The following is a 22,008-nucleotide window of genomic DNA, read 5'->3' as shown; positions in this document are numbered from 1 at the left end:
GGCAGAGTCAGTCCAGGCAAGGCTTTTCTGAATTAGTAAGGCCTGCAGACAGGGAGGAGCAGAAGAGACAGAGCTCAGGAGAAGAGCAAGGACTACCTCTTCCTGATCTGAGAACAAGGAAGGAAGAGAGAAGGTGAGATCAATGCAGATTGAGCAGGCTATGAGGGAGGAGAGTGGCCTGCCCCCTTTCACAAGGAACACCTGGGGACTGAGATGTAAGGAGGTGCCAGTGGAAGGGGCATTTGTTGGGGACAAGCATTGAATCTGTGGAGCCTCGTGTGCACTTGCCAACACCTGGAAATTGCTGTACTCTGTCTTATGGGACTTGCCCAGTTTGCCTGCTTTGCTGAACTTCTTGCTTTGGTTACTGTTTATCTAACCTTGCTTATTATACTGCTGGCCCTGGTTACTGTTTGGGCTAAACTGGCTTATTGGACTACTCGCAGCCAGAGACTTCTGAAGGTGCATGTGAGAACTTTGCTCCAGGACTAGTAGTGAATGTGGGGACATTTGGGGGCACAGTTGCAGCAATAAAGGGGAATTAGACTTGTTCTCTGTTTGTGTTGCTTTTGTGCCATGCCCCGGGTCATCACAGAGGTGCATTAGCAGAGAAGAAAAAGTTGCTCTAATTCACATTTTGTAACAGCTGAGATTTTTTTAAATAGCAGGAAAAAAAAGTTGATGACAACTTTAAAACCATCCCTTGCATGATGAATCTAAACAATGAATGGCATAGACCAAAACTGGTCAAAAGCTTCTCACATTTTGGTATTTAAGTAAAATATACCATTCTCTCTGAGATATTTTTGTCTTGCTATTTAGAAATTCTGTAATATTTTCCTTCCCATATTAAAGAGCTCGGACAACTAATTGCCCTTGTCTTGGAATGACTTCCCATTATAAAACCAACTGAGGAACCCCCAGGATTCATTACATGCATTTACATTAGTATTGTTTATTTTACAAGATTTAGTAGAAGTGCTTAAGGTCATATTTTTTGTGATAAACATTCTAATTTTTGCTTCTAGGTTTTGTCTTTCCAAAGCCTATAGTTTTGTCTGTTCTCTGCTGGAAGTGATTCTTCCAGCAGAGAAGACTTTACGCCATTTAACTAGCTAATTAAATAAAAGCAGAGGACAAGTTTTGTAGCTTCAAGGACTATTCTGTGAGTTTAACCAATGCGAGTATGCCTTAGAGACTGTTGGAAGAAAAATCCGGTCCATTCCAAGCCAGGAGAAAGACATTGAAAATGAAATGGAGGCAGGCTGCATGGAAAGAAGATCTCTGTTTATTTGGATGCCAGAAACTTTAGTTACAATGACATATTTCTGCGGTGGCTGGGTGAATGGATGGATTTTTATAAGGTTCCAAGGTTTTGTGATTGAGATACTCCAGGGGATTGTAGTGAGCCTTGATCTTTTGCTTTTCTAATGGTGGTGGGTAAATTCTATTATGTCCTAAAGGTCATGTCCTGTCCTTAGAATTTGGGTGGGAGAATGTGATTTTAGGAGTCTTTGTTTTTCTACTTTTTAATGCCATAAGCTCCAGCCTTCTGTGGGAGTTTGTGGCTGAAGGTGTTTTGTTTATGAATAGATCGGCCCAGTATTTCTGAATAGATTAGATTAGAATAGAATTCTTTATTGGCCAAGTGTGACTGGATACACAATGAATTTGTCTCGGTGCAAATACTCTCAGTATACATAAAAGAAAAGATACATTCGTCACCATATCTCCATTCCAAAAGCTTCTTCTTGTGGCTGTTTTCCTATGGCATGAAGACTGGGTTCCTTTCTGCCTTTAAGAACATGTTTCTCCTCTTCTCCTTTCAGGGAAATATAATATTCTGCCTCTTTTAATATTTCCCAGAATATGCTATTGTCTAGGAGTTGGGGAAAGGAGGGGCTTCCCACAAGACTCAGTCATTTAAACTTTGTTTTCCACAAAGTTCTATAGTTTATCTAAGCAGGAAGTGGACAACATTGTGCTACTTTTTCAAATTTGACTGTTCATTGTTTGCTGATTCTTTTTTGCTGTTATTATGAAGATTTTTTTTCATTATATTGTTATGGGGGATGGGGTGAAGAGACTGATCTTCCTGTATAAGTCTTTATGGGTGTTATAAATAATTGTGTTAGCTAGGCTGTCTAAACAGGTTTCCTGTGCAATGATTTTTAAGATTTGATAAAGGGCAAGTGATAAATGATTGTGCAATCTAAGTAATCCAAGAAAAAAATTCAGGTGGCCAACGATGGGAGGAGATTATCATTTTTCTCCACTATCCCTGGAATGGCCAAAGGCAGATAAATGTAGTCTATTCTTTTTCTCATTAGTGGGTACTGAAAATTAGAAAAGCAAAGAAATTGTGGATTTCCATAGAGATTTGGTGGAGACAAGAGTCTGTTAATGTGTGAAATTACCAGTTTATGATGCACATCTAGAATTGTAGATATGTTTGTAAATAACATTTACCCAGCAGGAATATTACCAGTCTCCAGTGATCTCCTTTCAACTGCAACCCTGAAACTTCACCTTGTCCCAATTAACAAATAATAAAACATCACTTCCATTCTGTTTGTGGGACTCCCTTGCCCTCTCCCTATCTCTTACCTGAGGTTCTTGCTAAGGACATTCTTCTGTTTCTGTCTTATCCACTTCCCTCTTACTGTAAATACTCAACCTCAACTTGAAGACTTTTGCTGACTGAAACTTCACTGTAATCATGGAGCTTTCAATTCCAGTTTTCAGATATTTATTCTGCAGGATTATGCTTGACTGAAAGCTACAACCCACATTTTGATCCCTCCAGCCATTAGCTGTGGGTTCTCCAACAGATCTCCAAGGATTTTTTTAAAAAATATTTCCCTTCAAGACAGTCTCCCAAAGCAATCATAATTAAGACAGCCACAATGGTCTAATGCCCAATGTCAATATAGCACCCAACTCATTTTGTTATATTCTCTTTCCTTTGGTTTACTTTCCTATATAAAAATTACAGAAAATAAAGAAAGTGTTAAAAGTACATTGTTTCTGTATGGTCTCATTAAAAGGAAACAGTCATATGAATCTCTTTCCTTTCAATAAAAATGCCAGGTTACCAAATGATGAAATCCATTTACAAAGAAAAGAACAAAGTCCATCTTCCAAAACAAATTCTTTTATTTAGGAAAGCATCAAATTAGCAAAGTCCGTGGTAATTCTGGATCTGACACAACTCGGAATTACTCCACAATATTAAAAGTTAGAAACAACCCCCAAAAGTCACCCTGAGGAATGTGGCAAGCCCAAAACCCTTCCCCCCATGTCTGCCACAGAGAAAGTAAGAAAAAAAATATATTAAGCCTAACTAAAATGGCTACACTTATGTCAATTTCGGGCTTGACAAAAACTCATTCAGGCATACAGAAGAGTGTTATAAAGGAAATTAAGGTAATGACAACAACTGTATTTTCATGAGGGAACTGGTACATAATCAGATAAATTTATAATCCCCACCATAATTCCTTGCTGTCATTCAGATCCCCTTTGAATGGAACTAACTCAACTGATGGAGAAAGTGGTTGGTGACATCAGAGATGAGCAACTTTTTTCTTTATTGTTTATTGTTTCTTCACTTTAAAATAATAAAAATATCTAAAGTAATCAATATTTAACCTTATTTTAATCTACATTAAAAAAAGGTTTTCATAGCCATGGATTTTGGTTGCAATAGGCAAGCCATAAAAGGATCTTATTCTTTAGAATAGTTACTGTGAAATCTTCAGGCAAATATTCTCGCTTTTTATTTATACTCTTTATAATCCTAGTATCCTTCGGTAATCACATTATGTGCACCCTAGGTTTAATGGATTAGATTGAAAGAGAAACCTTTGCTTTAATTTTGCAATGTTTGATGTGAAGTGAATATCAATTAAAGTGAAAATCAATCCTAACCCATACCAAGCTTGTTGGAAGTAAGGCATAGACATAATGTAATCTAGCAAATAAACGTAGCTTCCTATAAAAGTACTTCTTTCAATTGATCGTCTGGTTTTGCTGAGCCCCCATAGGCATCTGTCTACTCCTTTTAAATCTCTTATTTTGCATTGTCTGAGACAGGAGCTGACAGTTCATCTGAAGGGACACATTTGTTTGTTGTAATACTCTGATTAGCAAAGTCTCTCAGTGGTTTGCAGTCAAATGCAAATTGAAAAAGAAAACAATAAAAACATTTAAAATTGCAATCATAGCAAACATGTAAATGAATCACTAAAATTAAGACTTCAAAATACTGGAAAGCCCCTACATTTTCTCCCAAATCAACATGAAGCAATTGAAAGTTTCAGACTAGGTACAAAGACAGCCCCCAAAGGACTATATTGCTATAGTCGATGATGAGTCTGGTTTAAAATTCATATATATGTTAATATTGTTTTGGGAAGAATATGATTTGTTTGAATCTGACTTTGAATTATATCAATGTAGAAAAACCCATGAGTTTACCAAGCATGGAGTGGCAAAAAAGTATTATTCTTTTACAATGGAAAGGCAGTGCCACCCTGGATTTCCAATCTTGCATTGATAACATGTTTACTTTTGACTAATGAACTAGTTCTTTACCAGTGCAATGGAAAAACTGATTAATATTATTCATATGATCTACTGATGCTTTGCTTTTTGAGTGTTGCCTCTATCATACTTTCTGTTTGCTTTTGTTTTTCATTTTTTTTTCTTCCTTCTTCCTGTAATCTAAAGTCATTTTAAAAAATGGAAAGGTCAGGAAAGGAAAAACAGACTGATTTAATGTAAGAACTTTGGGAAAGAACAATTTGTCTACACATGTGAGAAATAATACTGAGGATGCAGACACAGTACATTATAGCATCCAAGTAGTGACAGCTGAGAAGTGGAAAACTAGTTTCAGATTACCTGTAAGAACATTTAAAAAATAAAAAATAAAAAGGATAGCCTTCTTAATAAGATGGTAAAAATTGTCTATTTTAAACAAGAAGGCACTATGCCTTCCTTGGAGAAATATTAAAGAGTTTTGAATAACTTAATTGCTAAATATTACAAGTCAGCTGGGTTGAGGGCAAGTTGTTGGAGGTATTACTCCTTGAATATCACATTAAAGGCGCTGTGATACATCACATATCTTGGTCTAGCAATATTAAGTGTGCTCCAAAATTGGAATTACTCATATTTTCATGAAGAAATCATAGGTTCCATAAGACATCAAGAATTACTACAAGAGATGTAAGGAATTGAAAAGTACATTCAACTTCCAAGGAGAAAAAAAAATCATGGCAAAAGGGGAAACAATCCAATGCTATCTTTTGGCTCTTGATAGTGCCAATATTCCAATGATTGCTTTTCTTTTCCTTCCCAGACCCTGATTTCATTTGTACATGTAAAGAACAGATAATATATTAATCCTTATAAATGTGATTCCTCTGAGGACTTTTGAATTGCTGAATGAAACTACCTGAGTGGCAGAACAAGCAGCAAAATGTTGTCCTTTCCTTTGTGTGAAAAGGGTTAATATGTGGGCCTCATAAAGGACATTGTTTATATTAGAAAATGCTGATTTCAGTAGACTGGGTAGCCACTTTGGAAAAGTAGAATTTAGAAGAACTTATCAGAAGATAAGGGAGTTTAGAAACCCCTCCTCTTATCTTGATGTGTATTTAGTGAAACAAAAGCCGGTATGTTAATTCTCCACCACACCCCTTCTGTAGAAACGATCTTTTTCACAGTTTTCCAGGGCATACCTAATTTCCCCCCATCCCCTTTTTAGAACAAACTTTTCCAGAGATTCCCAGGACACATCTCACTGTGGAATTTTTATGATCTTCGCATCTCCTGGCTGTGCCTCTCAGAGGTGATAGGTTCCAGCCATCTGGCTTTTCTCCCTCCATTGTAACATGTGTGGGTTATACAAATTCGATATAAGCTTAAATATATTCAAGTTACATCAAAAGGATTTCTTTATCAGTCTCCCCCCCCCCCCTTTTCTTCTTTCACTGAAGAAATGACAGATACACGGATCTGACAGGTAGGATGCCTGTGAGGGGCCTCAAGATGAGCCAGGCAGATCTCACTTTTGCCCCCCATTGACAGAGACGTTAGCCCTGCAAAAGAAAAAAGAGAGGGGAGGGAGAGATACACAAAATTTCCCAATTAGAAAACAGTTCATTGAGGCTTATCTTGGCATCAGTCATGGAATTTTTAAGCAGTTTGGGGGAATCGACCCATTCAGTTTCTGAGGGGACAAAGTTTTTTCAGGCTACCAAATACTGAGTTTCCCTCCTGATGTATGTGAGAGTCCAAAATGTATTTGACTTCAAAGTTTTGCATAATGGGGTCAGGAGGTGGGAAGATGTAATTTCTGGTTTCAGTAGGCTACAATGAAATACTGGGTGTACACATCTAAGCATTTTTGACAGCTCATGTTCTACAGTTACTGGGTTAATAATCCTCTTGATTGAGAAAGGTTCAACATATTTCAGCCCCAATTTCTTTGAAGGTTGTCTAGATTATAGGAATTTGGTAGAGAGATAGACCTTGTCTCCCAAGTCCTTTATCTTGATGTGCTTTTTATCAGTCTGTTTTTTTAAAATGTTTTCTTAGCTTCATCCAAAGGTTTTCTCACCACTGGCCAGATTTTCTGTCTTTCAGTAATGCAGTCAATGAGATGGCCAGAGTTAATTCAGGGAAAGCTACAAAGTCTCATCCTGTGGCCACTTTAAATGGAATGAACCCAGTGCTACTGTGCACTGAGTTATTATAGATGACCGCCGTGAAAAGGAGGAGGTCCATCCAATTGTCCTGTTTGTAATTAATATAGCATCTGGGATACTTCTCCAGGATACCATGAGCTCATTCACAGTCCCTGATAGTAGCCAGATGATGCAAGGGGCTGAGCCCTGAGTGGTCCCCAAAAGTTTTAGGAACTCCTGCCAAAGCCAAGAAGTGAATTGGACTCCACAAAATTAGATTATTCTTTCTGGAGCACCATGCATCCAATACATGTGCTGCATGAATAGTGTAACCAAAGTGCACACTGAGGGAATTTTTTGACATGGAATAAAGTGCACTTGTTTGGAAAACAGATCGGTTATCACAGAGATCACCACATTCCCCGAGCAGTTCTACAATAAATCCATTGATACCTATATCCATGGGGCTTTAAGTTCTGCTACTGGCTGGAGAAGTCCAGGTATTTACCCTTGTCACTTCTTGGTAGAGGCACAAATGGGGCAGCTAGCCACATAGCTCTCTGTTGTGGCTCCGGGTTTGGATTCTGCTCCTGTGGCAGATATGAGTTCAAGTGATGAGGACATGGCAGCAAAATATGAGCCGGCATTGCTTAGTGATTGGGATAGTAACCAGGATGAGGAGATGGATGTAACAAGGGAAGACAGACCTGAGGTAATAGAGTTGTCAGGACCTTCGACCTCCTCTGGTTCTTTATCTGATCAGCAGCCGGGAATGGCTGACAGGGAAGGCATGAGAGTGTTTTCCAGCAGAGAGGAGAATTTGGAGAACTTATGGTTAGACGTCAGAAACAGAAGGAGGCTGAGAAGACAAACCCAGTTAGAAAGGAAGCGTAGAGCTAGTCAATAATTAGGGAAATTAGCACGCTTCATAAGTGAATAAAAGGAAACGGCTGGGCTGGTGGAATTCGCCAGAAGCAAAGTGACTAATTGGGAGTGAAGACATGCAGAAAACTCTCTGAGGCTTGTGATTTACTGCCACGCCAGGGTTGCCGGACAGAGTGAGGATTTATTGCTGTGTATTGGAATTTACTCCAGCCATTCTCTTGTGGGGGTTTGTTTTTGATTTGAATTAATTCTGAAACGGCTGCTTTTTGTTTTGCTCGCCTGCAAGTAAAGGGGAGACATAACAGCTCTCTATGTTCTTTTTCAGTGATGGCACCAAAATTCCTGCTTGACTAGATTTTTATGAAGCTAAAGTGCCCATCACTTTTAAATCATGGCTTTTTTGTAAAACCATTAATCATTGATTTTTGGGGACATATAATTTGGTTTGCACCAAAGCTAGTCTATCTTCCCTTGTGTATTTGGATTCACTCCTCCTCCTCCAATGCTGCCTTTAGGGTATCTTTTAAATCATCAGCTAGTTGGATTTCCATTTTGGCTTGTGCCTGGGTGGTTACTGGGGCCGTCAGTTGCCTGGAGGGGATGACCAGTTTAATCTAATCACCTCCACCTTTGAACAACTATATTGCGGCAGCCTAGGTAGCACCTGCTAGAAAGTTTCTCCCCTCTGGAAGGCACCTTAACATGAAGTTGAATCAAATAAAGTACAGGGGCCACTGAGCAGAGGTGGTATTCAGCAGGTTCTAACCAGTTCTGGAAAACCGGTAGCAGAAATTTTGAGAGTTCGGAGAACCAGCAAATACCACATCTGACTGGCCCTGCCCCCATCTTCTTTTGTTGCCCTATACAGGCGAACAGAGCTGGAAAGCAGATTAGTGGGGTGGGGAGGGAATGGGAATTTTGCAATAACCTTCCCCCAGGAGTGGGGAGGGAGTGGATATTTTACAGTATCCTTCAACTGGAGTGGAGTGGTAATGGAGATTTTGCAATATCCTTCCCCTGCCAAGCCCACCAAGCCACACCCACAGAACCGTAGTAAAAAAAAATTGTATCCCATCACTGCCACTGAGCCTGTTTGAACAATAGTCTCCAGGAAGTTTTCAAGGCTTCTAAATTTTTATGGTCATCCCATACTTCAAATGGGGTTTTCCCTCCTTCTAGAAAATGCCTTCAAGTTAGGAGCGCCCAGTGCAACACATAGACTTCCTTCTCCCAGATTGCCCATCTCATTTAGCTTTTTAGAAATGTAGGTGCATGGCTGCAGGACCCCTTGCTCATTTTCCTGTAGAAGCATTGCACCCACTGTGACATCAGTGGCACCTGCCTGAATGATGAAGGGTATATTGGAGTCTGGGTGTTTCAGCACAGGCTCTGCTGTGAACAAGCACCTAACCTTTTCGAATGCAATCTGGAATTCCATAGTCCATTTAAGCAGTTCATTGGCTTTGGGTTTTCCCTCTCCTTTTGCCTTTAGTAGATTGGTGATGGGGGGGGGCTATCTGGGCAAACAAGGGGATGAACTGGTGGTAAAAGTTCGCAAATCCCAGGAAGCTTTGTAGCTATTTCCGGGCATGGGGAGGAACCCACTCTAGCATGGCCCACAACTTTTCAGGATCCATCTCTATCCCTTTGTGGGAGATGTGGTAGCTTAGATAGTTGATTTACTCTGGTGGAGTTCACATTTGGACAGTTTTGCATATAGTTTCAGTATAGATTAAATTGTCACCAAGTAAACTAACACTCCCTTGTACAGGTGTTTATGCACCACTTCAATTATTAGTAAATGTCACTGCTTCCTGGCCACTGAGCTGTCCAGCTGACAAAACTCTATGGCTGTTTGAATCTCACACCCAGTTTCTTGACCAGGGTAAGGTTGACCAGGCATCTGGTGCACCCCAAGCCCAAGAAGGCTACTAGGCTCTCTGAGGATTGAACCACCTATGGAGATTATCACTGGGTTGACTGGATCATCATCAAAGTCCGACTTGCTTCCCACCAGGCTACCCACCAGGAATTCTCCTGCCTCTTTGGGGGATGGGGTGAACTCTACTACTTCTACTCCCATTAAGGTGGTTTCACTGGCTCGCTTTTGTGGTTTCACTGGCTTTTTTTGGCAGGGCCTTGAGTTGCCTTCTGGGCTCAGCATGGAGCTCAGCAGTTGGCATCTCAGTGCTCCTTTCCCACACTTTTGCAGTCTGGATGTAGGGTTTTAATGGAAAAGAAGCATGGAAAGAAAAACAGAGCAAGTAGAGGAAAATCCAATTCTTTCTTTTGCTTTTGCCTCCTCTTCTGCTCTTGAGTCAACCATTGACAAGAAGATGGCAGAACTCTAATAGTCAAGCAGGAGGAGAAGGGATATTTAGAGTGACTAAAGAAATGGGACAATATCCTACAGCATTCAAAGCCTCTATCTGAAAGCTTGGCCTTGAGTCTTGTACGGAGCTATTTATGCAGCTAACTTTGACTAGTAATATTGGGGTTAAGAAGGAACACTTAAACAACGTTTGAAATACCTGTAACCCTTCATTACAGAGGCATAAACCTCAATCTTGGTGGACAAAATGCTGCAAAACTGAACTTTTGTATAAGTTTGGGATAGAAATCAACCTGAGAAATCATACAGTACTTATCTCAGATGCAAAATTGAAACACTGTCATGAGTAACAAGCATCACATTGCAGCAGTTGGTTCTTTGGAAAAAAATAATTATGTCAGAATTAAACTGGAAAATTTGCTTGAGATACGACTGCGTGAAATATTAGATGTCAAAATAATAATACATGTCACAATGAAAAATGCACTTTTCTTTAACTGTCTATTATTTAAAATGTTGATATTTAGAAGCAGAGTTGTTTTTAACACATGATTATATTGTGGGTGGATAAATATACTGATAGAAATGATACTATAAAATGGATGGCATTTAGTAGAAGGGTTCCATGAAGGAATGAGAATATTTGAGAGGAACATTTCTAGCTTTATGTATCTTACCAAATAAAAACCCATTATTTGGGGGCGGGGGGAGAGTAGAGTATCAGCACAATATCTAGGACAATTTATGAACTGATAGAAAACATGTTATCAAATGGAAGATTACCAGAACCAATCTTTTCCAACAGAAACTTTCCTCTGCCATGCCAATCAGGCATGGAATAGCAATAAGCAGGAGGGAGAAGGCCGTAGGAAAAGAAAAATGCTTCTGTTTGATAAAGTAGTAGAGAAGAATGCTGAGCAGATTAGCATGCATTTGTCAACCATGTATCTAAAAGTCGAAAATAAAAAAATGTTTTTTAAAATTATGTATGAAATTGACATTTCTATATTGTGCCATTATAAATAGAAATAAAAATAGATAAGTAATCACAGAGGGAGGGGGGGAGAAGGAAGGAAGGAAGGAAAGACGTTACAACTCAGACAAGAGAAAAATACATGTCTTTCTAGGAATAAGTGTTGCTCCAGCAACACATTTTTGAAGTAAAATAAGTCTTGTTATCTTTGGCAGCAGCCTTTATATCTGGAGCTAAGAATTTCTCACAGACTAGTGTGGAAGGATGAACCAGGCAAGAGGACAAGAACAAATGACCCAGCGAACACATTCCATAATTTGTTTCTAGCTTGCATTAAAGTCCATAATGTTAGCATTTCACTCAGACTAGTAGCAAAATAAATGCATTTCCTCTTGTAAAACACTAGCAAGAGCCAGTCTGGTCCAATGGTTAAGGCACCAGGCTAGAAAGCTGGAGATCATAAGTTCAAGTCTCACCTAAACCATGAAAGCCAGCTGGGAGACCTTGGGCCAGTCATTCTCTCTCTGCCCAACCCTTGTTGTTGTGGAGAAAATAGAAGGAATGTAGGTTGGATATATTCATTGCCCTGAGTTATTTTGTAAAAGTAATAAAGATGGGATATAAATAAATAAATAAGACAAGTAGAACAAGGAATAAATGTACTGAAGCTTCTGGAAATCAGTGGTGGGATTTGAATTTTTTTACTACCGGTTCCGTGGGCATGGCTTGGTGGTCATGACAGGGGAAGGATACTGTAAAATCTCCAGTCAGAAGTGGTATTTGCCGGTTCTCTGAACTACTCAAATTTTCTGTTACCGGTTCTCCAGAACTGGTCAGACCCTGCTGAATACCACCTCTGCTGGAAATGTTTTCATCTTTTCATCATCTGTAGGGATGAGGTTAAAAGATTCAAGATGGTTGTCACAACCATGCAGTTGAAGCCCCACCCCTTTTTCCATCTGCCCCAATGTGTGAAAAAAGGGCAGGGTTAGGGTTAGGGTTAGGGTGACATGGTTGCATTATCACTTTTTTAACGTCAGCCCTACAAAATACCCCTTAAATAAAATTTATAGTACAACACATGGATTTTTATTTTTTTCTGAATTATTTTTTTTTAAATATTTAATAGCTGGGGGTTAGTTGCTATTTAGACAAGTGACTGCATACCAAAAAGACAGGAGGCCCTCATGCTTCCTTAAATTAAAAGCAAGTTCATTCAGTTTACTGCTCATGACAAAAAAAAATTCTGAAGATAATCTTGAAATGTTTACATGGTGACTTGAAATCAAGGAGCCCATTACTATATAATCAAAGAAAACAAAATTACTGAACTGAAGAGGTTATAGCTACCTATCATTTATATCTACCTAAATCTGCATAGAAAGAGAAAGAACGCATTCTGGAGAGAGAGAGAAGATCCCTGAACATGGGCTCCAGCACAAGCCCAAAAGAATAAAAAGTTTATTTTAAGAATAAACCTTTGGTCTCGGTGACTAACTCAGTTTGGATCCTGCAATATATATGGGACATATATATTTGCCTTCATTCAAGAAAAAAACATATTGTGCAATGTTTTATTTGCAGATTATTTATGTCATACAGCTTCATCTTAGAACAGCCTTTACTTTAGAGATATATAATTTTATTTATATTTATTCTAAGATCAAACCAGTATTTTTATTTTCTTTTTACTTTATTAAACCTAAAGACCTTTTTAAAACTTACAATGTATTAATGATCACTATCTGTTTTAATCTAGGAAACAATGTTCATTTTACTAAAACAATTGCTGTAATAAAAGTTGTTTTTCTCAACTGAACTTTTTCTGACTCCTTGATCATCTATTTCTGTATCCTCTACTATCTTTTATGCTTTTGGGGGCTTAGAATGTAACACTGAAAATGTAGCATAAATTTAAAAATTGGGCAATGCATGTGATCCTCAGTTAACAGTTGTAATTAAGACTGGAATTTCCATTGGTAAATGATGGGGTTGTAAAGCATGACATTATAATAGTCCTTGACTTACAACTGTTCATTTAGTGACCATTCAAAGTTACAATGGCACTGAAAAAAGTGACATGACCATTTTTCATACTTATGACCAGTGCAGCATCCCCATGATGATTAAAATTTGGACACTTGGAAGTTGACTTATATTTTTAACCGTTGTTGGTCACCATGGTCAGGTGATCACCTTTTGCAACCTTCTGACAAGCTAAGTCAATGGGGAAGCCAGATATTCACTAAACAACAGGGTTACTAACTTAAGAACTACAGTGATTCACAATAACTGTGGCAAGAAAAGTCATAAAACGGGGTAAAATTCACTTAACAAATGTCTCACGTATAAACAGAAATTTTGGGCTCAATTGTGGTAATAAGTTGAGGACTACTTGTACATGACTGTGCCAGTTAGCAGCAGCAATTCTGGCAGTTACTGACATTATGTGAGGACCAAGTGAGTTATTAAGCAAGGATCTCATGTGATCATGACTTCTGACTTCTTCTCTATTGATTTTGCTTATGGGAAAGTCAGCAAGAAGGTTGCAAACCGTGATCACATGATCGCAGGATGCTGTGACAGTCGGAAATCTGAGCCCATTTGCCAAGCTCCCAGACTGCAGGGGTGCTGTGTCTGACACAACTCTGAGGACTGGCTGTAAGTATCACTTATTCAGAGTTGTTACAAGTTCAAACCACCAGTGAATGAATAGCCATTAATAACCTGTAGAACATTAAACTACTTTTCTGTTTCATAAAGCAAAACTGGGCCAGGAAAATCAGAAGCTGCAGGTAGTCCTCAACTTATGACCACAACTGAGCCTAAAATTTATGTTGTTAAGTGAGACAGTTGTTAAGTGAGTTTTTCCCAATGTCATGACCTTACTTGCCACAGATGTTAAGTAAATCCCTGCAGTTGTTAATTTAGTAACACGACTGTTAAAAGAATCTGACTTCGCAAAAGGTGATCACATGACTTCCCGACACTGCAGCTGTCATAGATATGAGTCAGTGGCCAAGCATCTGAATTTTGATCATGTGACCATAGGGATGCTGGATGGCTGGATGCCTGTGCAATCACATGACTGCATTTTGGGTGCTTGGCAACTGGTTCACATTAGCAGCCATCTGCAGCATCCTGTAGGCACAAGATAGTATTTTATTGCAGTTTTGCCAAAATCTGACATTTACTTCCAGTTTTTGCCATAGGTGTGGAAAAATGGTTGTAAGTCCCTTTTTTCAGTTTTGCAAGCATACTGATGGCTTCCATATTCCTGTTGCATTTTTCCCAATTAAGAAGAGTAGCAATCCCTCTCTAATCTATCCCTCTGTCACTCTTTACCATGCATCATAAATGAGGGGGGGGGGGGAAGGGTAGAAAGCAGTGTCATGCAGCATTGCCACATTAACTCTCTCTTATGCAGTTAATTAAATATTTCTGGATGCTGACGGCACTTTTCCTCATTTGTGCCTTCCTAAAGGGGTCTCTGCACATATTGGTATCTTTCTCATTTGGACAGTTATTAATAGCTGCTTGCTGCTCCTTTGACATACCCATGTTCATGGTGGGGAGAATAAAAACATTGTCAGAGACTCATTATGTGTGAAGAACAACATTCAGGGAGAAGGTGTCATTCAAGCATTGAAAAACAATACAGATATTGTTCAATTTACAACTGCTCGCTTGGTGGCTGTTTGAAGTTACAACAGATCTTTCCAGGAGTACTCCAAAGTTCTGATGGCTGGATGCCTCTGTGCAATCACATGACTGCATTTTGGGTGCTTGGCAACTGGTTCACATTAGCAGCCATCTGCAGCATCCTGTGGGCATAAGATAGTATTTTATTGCAGTTTTGCCAAAATCTGGCATTTACTTCCAGTTTTTGCCAAAACCTGGCATTTACTTCAAGTTTTTGTCCTATAGTGAATCATTGGTTCATTTAATGACCTTGACATTTGCTTAAGACCACAGTGTTTACTTAACAACCACTGTAAAAAAGGTCATAAAATTGGGTTGTGGGTAACCCAATTTACAATCATCATGATTTACGACCATGATGGGCAAGATTAATTATGGTCATAAATCAAGAATTACCTGTAGTCTATGAAAACCTCGGTAGGAATTACAATCTCTATGTATCTAGACAGTACCAGTTTGATGAAAATTAGCCTAGATTACAGTAACCATATGTTGTTTATCATAAAGAACACTCCCTTATTTTAAAAAGCTGTCCTTTAGATTTATTTATTTTTCAAAAAGTCACTTTTGTCTTTTATTTTGGTCATTTAAGAATTTAGTGTATAAAGGGTACCACTAATTGCATAATCGTTCACATTCATGTAAAAATATGGGAATTAAATTTACATGTATTGTTTGAGTTTAGATACTTTTATAAAAATATGTATCTTTGTAAAGTTTATATTGAATTTGAAGCATGGTGGCTCAGTGTTTAAAGACACACTCGAATTTGAGACCTGAGTGTCACATGGTGGGGTGAGCTTCTGTTCCTTGCCCCAGCTCCTGCCCACCTACCAGTTCAAAAACATGCAAATGCAAGCAGTGATCTCTAGCTTAGATGGACAACCTGTGGCATTCTAGATGTTGCTAAGTCTCAGCCAGTACAACCATGATGGGAATTTCAGTTCAACAATACTGATGGAATGTACAGGTAATCCCCTAGTTATGACAGTTCAATTAGTGACTGTTCAAAGTTACATGATAAGCCCCCCAAGTGTTAATGACAAAGTCCTGAATTTACAAATGTTGCAGCACCACGGCAGTCGTTCAACCTTATGAATGGCCCTAGAGGCACTGCATTCACCCTATTCCTCTCCACAACTGCTTCCCCCTCCCATCCTGCCATACTGGACTCAGGTTGCAAAGATTTGTTTCCTCTCTTCCATGGTTTCTTTGCTTTTGAGGGAGAGGACAGCAGGATGATTTGCCTTCCAATGTCTGGTCAAATGCTTTTTGAACTGAGAGTGAAAGGTTCTGAGGGCCATGATCTGACGCGACATCAGGCACCCATCTGCTTTTGGAAGTAAGTCTGGTGCTGCAAGATGGGAGGGGAAGCATGAGGTTTCTCAGTGGGTTGGGGAGGCCTTGGGTGGGTTGTTCTATCACTTACCCCCCACACACACATGGCCTTCCCCACCCTGAAATACCTCGTGCACTTAACAAAACTGTGCATTTGATTAGCAAATGCATGGGGGAAAGCAGGGAGTGATCACATTCAAGTTATGTGATTCACTCCTATGCAGGCTCCATTACATTCATAACTCGAGGACTACCTATATAGTCACGAGTTGCTTTCCTCTGGCTTAGGCCACTATGTGTTTCAATATATTTCTACTATTTTGCCTTCCTCCCTCTTATCTGTTTTGCAAATTTAGCTCTCCAATCTGAAGTTAGTGTTAAATAATGCAGTTAGTGAGAAATGAAATCTTACCTTAAGTTGAAAGGCATGAAAATCTCGCCTATGTCATGTAAACTTAGTTGAACAAAGAAAGAATAGTAGAATTTTCTCGGATTTTTTGCTTCATTTTCTTATTTTCTGTACAGCTTCTACATTACCTGATTATATGAACCAGGAAAACAAGATTAATAGTTGTACAGACTGTACTCTTCTAGTCCTACTCAACAGTCAAATAGTTGTGAGTGTCTGAATCCTGGGTTAAGAATTCAAAGTTAATTGTGCTTCTATCTACATAGTAACAGAATAACAGAGTTGGAGGTTTTCTAATCCAACCCCATGCTCAAGCAGGAGACCTTTTACCATTTTAGACAAATCATTGTCCAATCTGTTCTTAAAATCTTCAGTGTTGGAGCACCCACAATCCCTGGAGGCAGGTCGTTCCACTGATTAGTTGTTCTGACTCAGGAAATTTCTCCTTAGTTCTAGATTGGTTCTCTGCTAGATGGTTCTCTTCCGTCCATTGATTCTTGCTTTGCCTTCAGGTGTTTGGTGAATAGGTTGATGTCTTCCTTGTTGGTGCCCCTCAAATATTAAAGCACTGCTATCATGTCATCCCTAGTCCTTCTTTTCATTAAACTAGACATACCCAATCACTGCAACTATTCTTTGTATGCTTTAGCTTCTAGTCTCCTAATCATCTTTGTTGCTCTTCTCTGCTCTCTTTCTAGAGCATGGCTGTCAAACTCCCGGCCTGAAAGCCGGATGTGTCACATGCTGGCCATGCCCATGCCTGGTTTAGCAAAGGGGGGGAAAGTCCCGATACATATAGAGCACAATATTCTCTTTGAATGTTCTCTACCTGAAATGCCTTATTCTATTTCAATGAATTGTTGCTACAGATACTCTGCAAAAGGTTTTGCTTATTAGGTTTAACTGCAATTTGGTTTGTTTCAGAGCCAGTCTATAGACTTCTCAAAATCTGGTTTACTAATAGTAATACTAATAGTACATAGGAGGAAGGCTCCACCAATTATCTTTCCACCCAGTTTCTAGAAGTAGATTTTTGAAGTGCAGCACAACTGGAAACACTGTGATACACAGAATTGATCTATCAACCTTCTTTCCCACTTTCTTTTTCATCTTGGCTGTGGGGGTGAGGTCTCTGCAATGGTATGAGAGAATGACCTTGAGGGACAGGGGAAGAGAAGCTGCATTGGGAAGGGGTAAATAAAAAAGGGGGGGTTCCCCACAGTTAATGGGCAAAGAAACTTTAAAAGGATCCTCTCTTATAAATCAGACTGTTAAAAGTGACCATGGAAGATTTGTATTTTCAGACTTGCAAAATTTATGTCACCACCCCCCCTCCCAGGTAAACCAGAGAGGAAACAAGATCAGATGAGTTAATTCTATTTTATTGTAAGGCTACATTAATAAAATCTTCCCAAAAAACTTTATAATATTTTCTTAATGCATTCTCTCCCATCCCTTTTTTCCCCCAAGGAAGCAATTAAATGGAGAGTGAGAGAGATGAAGTTGAGACAATTTTTTTTTAATATTCCCTAACTACATCTCTTCCTTTACCTTCTTATTCCTTGCCTGGTGGAAAATGTAAGAAGTTGTCAACTACACAGAAGTAAATTACAACACTACTGAGAGGCACGTTTGAGACATAGCATGGGAGAGAAGACCATTGTGTTTCATTTATTAAAATGAAAGTTCTTATATATCCCTATAGAAATATGTTACTCCAAATGTAATAATTATTCTTTCTCCCAATGTCAGCATTGCTTCTAATGTAAAACTCAATTTTGTCTTCAATTTGTTGTTTCCAAGTTGACTGGAATTTATGTAACAAGATAAGTGAAGTTAAACCTTGGGATTGAAAATTAAACTTTAGCCTATATTTGAAAATATTTAGCCAGAGCCTTGATTCATCCTTTGGCAGTCTTGCCTACAGCTATAGCACTGCATTAGGAACATATCTCATTAATTAGATGTAAAGCTCTTCAAGGAAGGGAAGTTCTGGGAAAAAAAGAAGCACTTGGATTTTTGGGAGGATCATTATTGCTGATGAGTCTTTTAAAATTGAAAGCCTGCCCAAACAATTTTCTAGCTCAACTTATATCTATTGTAATTAAAGTGATTATTCTGAGCCTCTTTCCAACAATCTCCTCAGACACTGGACTCAAGAATAGTTTCGCCAACCATCCAGCTTCCTCTTATAATTGTCATGTTCCATTCTTTGTTTTCCCAGGGTCTGAAAAGACACTTGGTCAAAGTGGAACAGCTTTCGTAAGAATTTAATTTGTAATCTTTCTTGTTTAGTATAATTGGTACCTAGATTTAACTGTACTCATATAGGAGAGGGCTAACAGTTTGCCTGAAACAAACAAAATGTACTTGTGCAGGCATTTATTTATTTATTTTATCAAATGCTTACAATATAATAGAAATAAGAATAAACATAAGTTTAAATGTAAGAAATAGGTTCAAATAAATGGGGACAATAGGACAGAGATGGTAGGCACGATTATGAGCTTATGCACGCCCCTTACAGACCTCTTAGGAATGGGGTGAGGTCAATAGAGGTTAGTTTGAGGGTAAAGGGGTGGGGGTTTGAGCAGGTGACAACAGAATCAGGTAGTGAGTTCCAGACATTGACCACTCTGTTGCTGAAATCATACTTCCTGCAATCAAGTTTGGCATGTGAGTGTGTGTAAAATGACTCCTCTATTTTTGTGTACTGATAGAACTTAATCAAATAGGGGCAATTGCATCATGCAATGTTTCATTGAGTTGATTACCAATATGCATTATGTCAAGATGTGAAGGTAAACATGGGAAATATAAGGAAGCAAGATGATTGGGCATCTAATCTTAACTTTAGATGTACAAAAAACTACATCTAAATCCAGGACTATTACATTATCATTGTGATTGTAGTAATAGCTGAGTGGAGACACAAGGACGCTAAAGATTCCTAATAAAAAAGTAGGCAGGTTTGACAAAAGTAACAACTATTAACGAGAGTGAAAAGTGTATATAATGATAAGTATACGGTATTAACCATACACGAAATTTTAAGAACTTATATTTTCAGTACTAAAAAAAAGTTAAAATAAACTCGTTGCTGAAAAATTGAATTGTTAGTAGATAAACTGCCACAAATCCACAATGCTGGAAAGCCATAAAAATGTCACCAAATCCAGCAGTTTTTCTTTCATGAATCAGTATGTTTTTCATAAGACTGTCATATCAATACAAGTTGTGACTGCAATTAACAAATAGCATTTTGCCATATTAAATTTATTTCAGTAAAACAAATATTTTATAGCGGCACTATTTAATAGACTTAATTTACATGACCAATTACAGTCTAACTGGTAGCCACATGGTTAATATGTTCAGTATTTTAATATTTTATTAATTATTATATAACCTATGCCTATTTTTTTCCTCCAAAATAGCAATCCTGTGAAGTAAGTTAGGTTGAGAGAGCATGACTGGCCCAGCCACCCAGTGAACTAAACCCAGTTTAAAGTACAAGAGAAACTTCCTGTTTTTCCTCCTTGTCCACTACCTTAACCAAGGTTTCACATCTAATCCAATTTCAAGGTGTGTGGATTTCAATTCCCAGAATTCCTCTGCCTTAACAGGGCTACATCATATCTCTTAGAATTTAATCATTTGCTTGGAATATAACAGCTTCCATTAAATTTAAAACCTAGTTCCATACGGGCTGTGATTTAAGCTGCCATGTCTTAATGGCATCTAATAGAAATCAGACACTATTTAGGAGTTTTTAACTTCAAAGATGGCTTAGCTGCTTCTAAATAAATAAAAAAATACAAATTAAGAATTATTCATATAAATCACCTTTTCTTTTCTCCCAAACAATACAGGATTAGTTTGTAACAGTTTGTTTCTCTGAATCATAATTTATCTGAACAGGGAAAATTCTACAATTTGGGGTGTTACTGATTTACATGTTGAACATAAGATATTAGCATTATTTAAATTCATGATGATAGAATTTTATATTAGTAACATATAAGGGCTTCAGATAAAATATGTATTATCTAGATATTTTACAAAAATCTAGATTTTAATGGCATATTTGTCTTGTGCTAATATGTTTATTAAATATAATGAAATATAAAAATACAGGGTGCATTTTGATATAGTAACATCCAGTCTTTGGAAGAAATATTAGCAATGGTCTCTTCTGCACTGTTATGCCCTGTTTTACCTGGACATAATTTTCTGTTGCCTCTCAGTTTGCTTCAGGTCATTATTAAAGTTCAACTCTGAAGTAATTAAGTTTTTAATAAGCTGTGGTATATCACTATTTCATTTTTGGATATGGGATTAACATACATTTTCTTTTTAAGTAAATTAATACTTATTCATTGCAAAGGCTTTGCTACGATGTAAAACTTAAGATAAAAGTTCTTTGGAGTGGAGCTCAATGCCTAATGATTTCATGGACAAACCTAGTAGGGTTCTTCATATCAGCTTCTATCAGCTTCCCAGTTTAGTCAATACTCCTGAGAGTTCATGGTTGTCTCCACCCAGGCAAATTTCTTTAGACCATTCAAGGTCAGCTAGATGCTGATATGTTTAGCAGGTACAAATTTTACAGCTCTGACGTTAAAGTTTTTCTATTCTACTCTGCCCCTGAAGACTTACATACAGACTGATTTAAAAATCAATCAGAACAACCTATGTCCCATGCTTAAAGTATAAAAAGACATAGGCAGGAAATGACTCTGGGCCAACTAGTACTATTACATGTACTAGCTGGATACCTGTGCTTTGCTATGAAACTATGTGATTGGGCTTAGTTTTGGGGGAGGAAAATAAGGGGAAAAATTCTGCCTCTGCCTACCAGCATCCATCAGTATTCATTTGGCTAGTGTCTTGTCAATGTGTGAGAGAATTGAGGGCTGTTTGAAAACTGAAATAGTATTTGCTGTGTGCAAGGAGACAGCAAAGAGCCTGGGCGTGGCTTAGCTCAACTGTTCTGTACTAAAGCTGGTTGCTGCTGTGAAACTAAAGCTGAAGCTCCTCTTCTCTGCTTGTGTTTTGCATTTGGAACAGATTTCTTTTCAGGTGGGGAGCGAAAGTAGAACTCCTTAACATGAGCATGTTAATAATAATATATGAAATACTCTGATGGTCATTTCGAAAAATCCTTTCTTAGTGAGCACCTATAAGCCAAGAGGAACATACGTGCCAAATTTCAAGGTTGTAGGCTTTACGATTGTGGAGATTTTTGATGATGCATGAGTGGTATTTTGCTTTTATATGTATAGATTTGTTAGATTTACATCCTGCCTTTTATCCAACAGTTTTCTTTCTTCTCATTTTCTCCTATATCAAATGATGAATGATTGACCCAAAGTCACTCAGTAAACCTCTAGGGCTAAGAGTAGACTAGAATCTCTGTTTCCCCATCCATTCCTGATTTAGTACCTCAACCATTGCTCCATTTTGGTTCACTCATTGCCACATAGTTCTCATAAGCAGCAGTGGTGGTGGAAATGTATGTGTGTGCCTTGGAATCAGGGTTGAATCCCAGCATCTGCCTGAACAAGTCCTTGCAGTTTTCCTTGAAAATTTTTCATAAGAGTTTTGCCATTGCCTTCATCCAAGGATTGAGAGGGTGTAACTGATCCAAGGTCATTCAGTTGGATTTGTGCCC

General features: G+C 38.3%; 1 protein-coding gene across 6 annotated transcripts in view; it reads right to left on the bottom strand.

Moving 5' to 3' along the window:
- Nucleotides 1-5,619: 5,619 nt before the first annotated feature.
- Nucleotides 5,620-22,008, bottom strand: part of CTPS2 (CTP synthase 2) — a 158,264-nt gene continuing 141,875 nt past the window's right edge. For 4 of the 6 annotated variants that reach the window (XM_087966980.1, XM_087966981.1, XM_087966976.1 and 1 more), the window contains one exon: nt 5,965-6,107. In XM_087966980.1, coding sequence (XP_087823106.1) covers nt 6,102-6,107 — 6 coding nt within the window. In that variant the 3' untranslated portion in view covers nt 5,965-6,101. Of the gene's footprint in view, nt 6,108-22,008 lie in introns of all 6 variants that reach the window. The other 2 variants (XM_087966983.1, XM_087966978.1) reach the window with 1 other exon arrangement.

The sequence above is a fragment of the Notechis scutatus genome, chromosome 5 (genome assembly GCF_049901735.1).
Source record: "Notechis scutatus isolate UNSWTSFEM ecotype Mainland chromosome 5, rNotScu1.2, whole genome shotgun sequence".
NCBI classification, from domain to species: Eukaryota; Metazoa; Chordata; class Lepidosauria; order Squamata; family Elapidae; genus Notechis; species Notechis scutatus.
The sequence above is the reverse complement of the archived record's forward strand: the minus strand, read 5'-3'. Positions and strand labels throughout refer to the sequence as shown.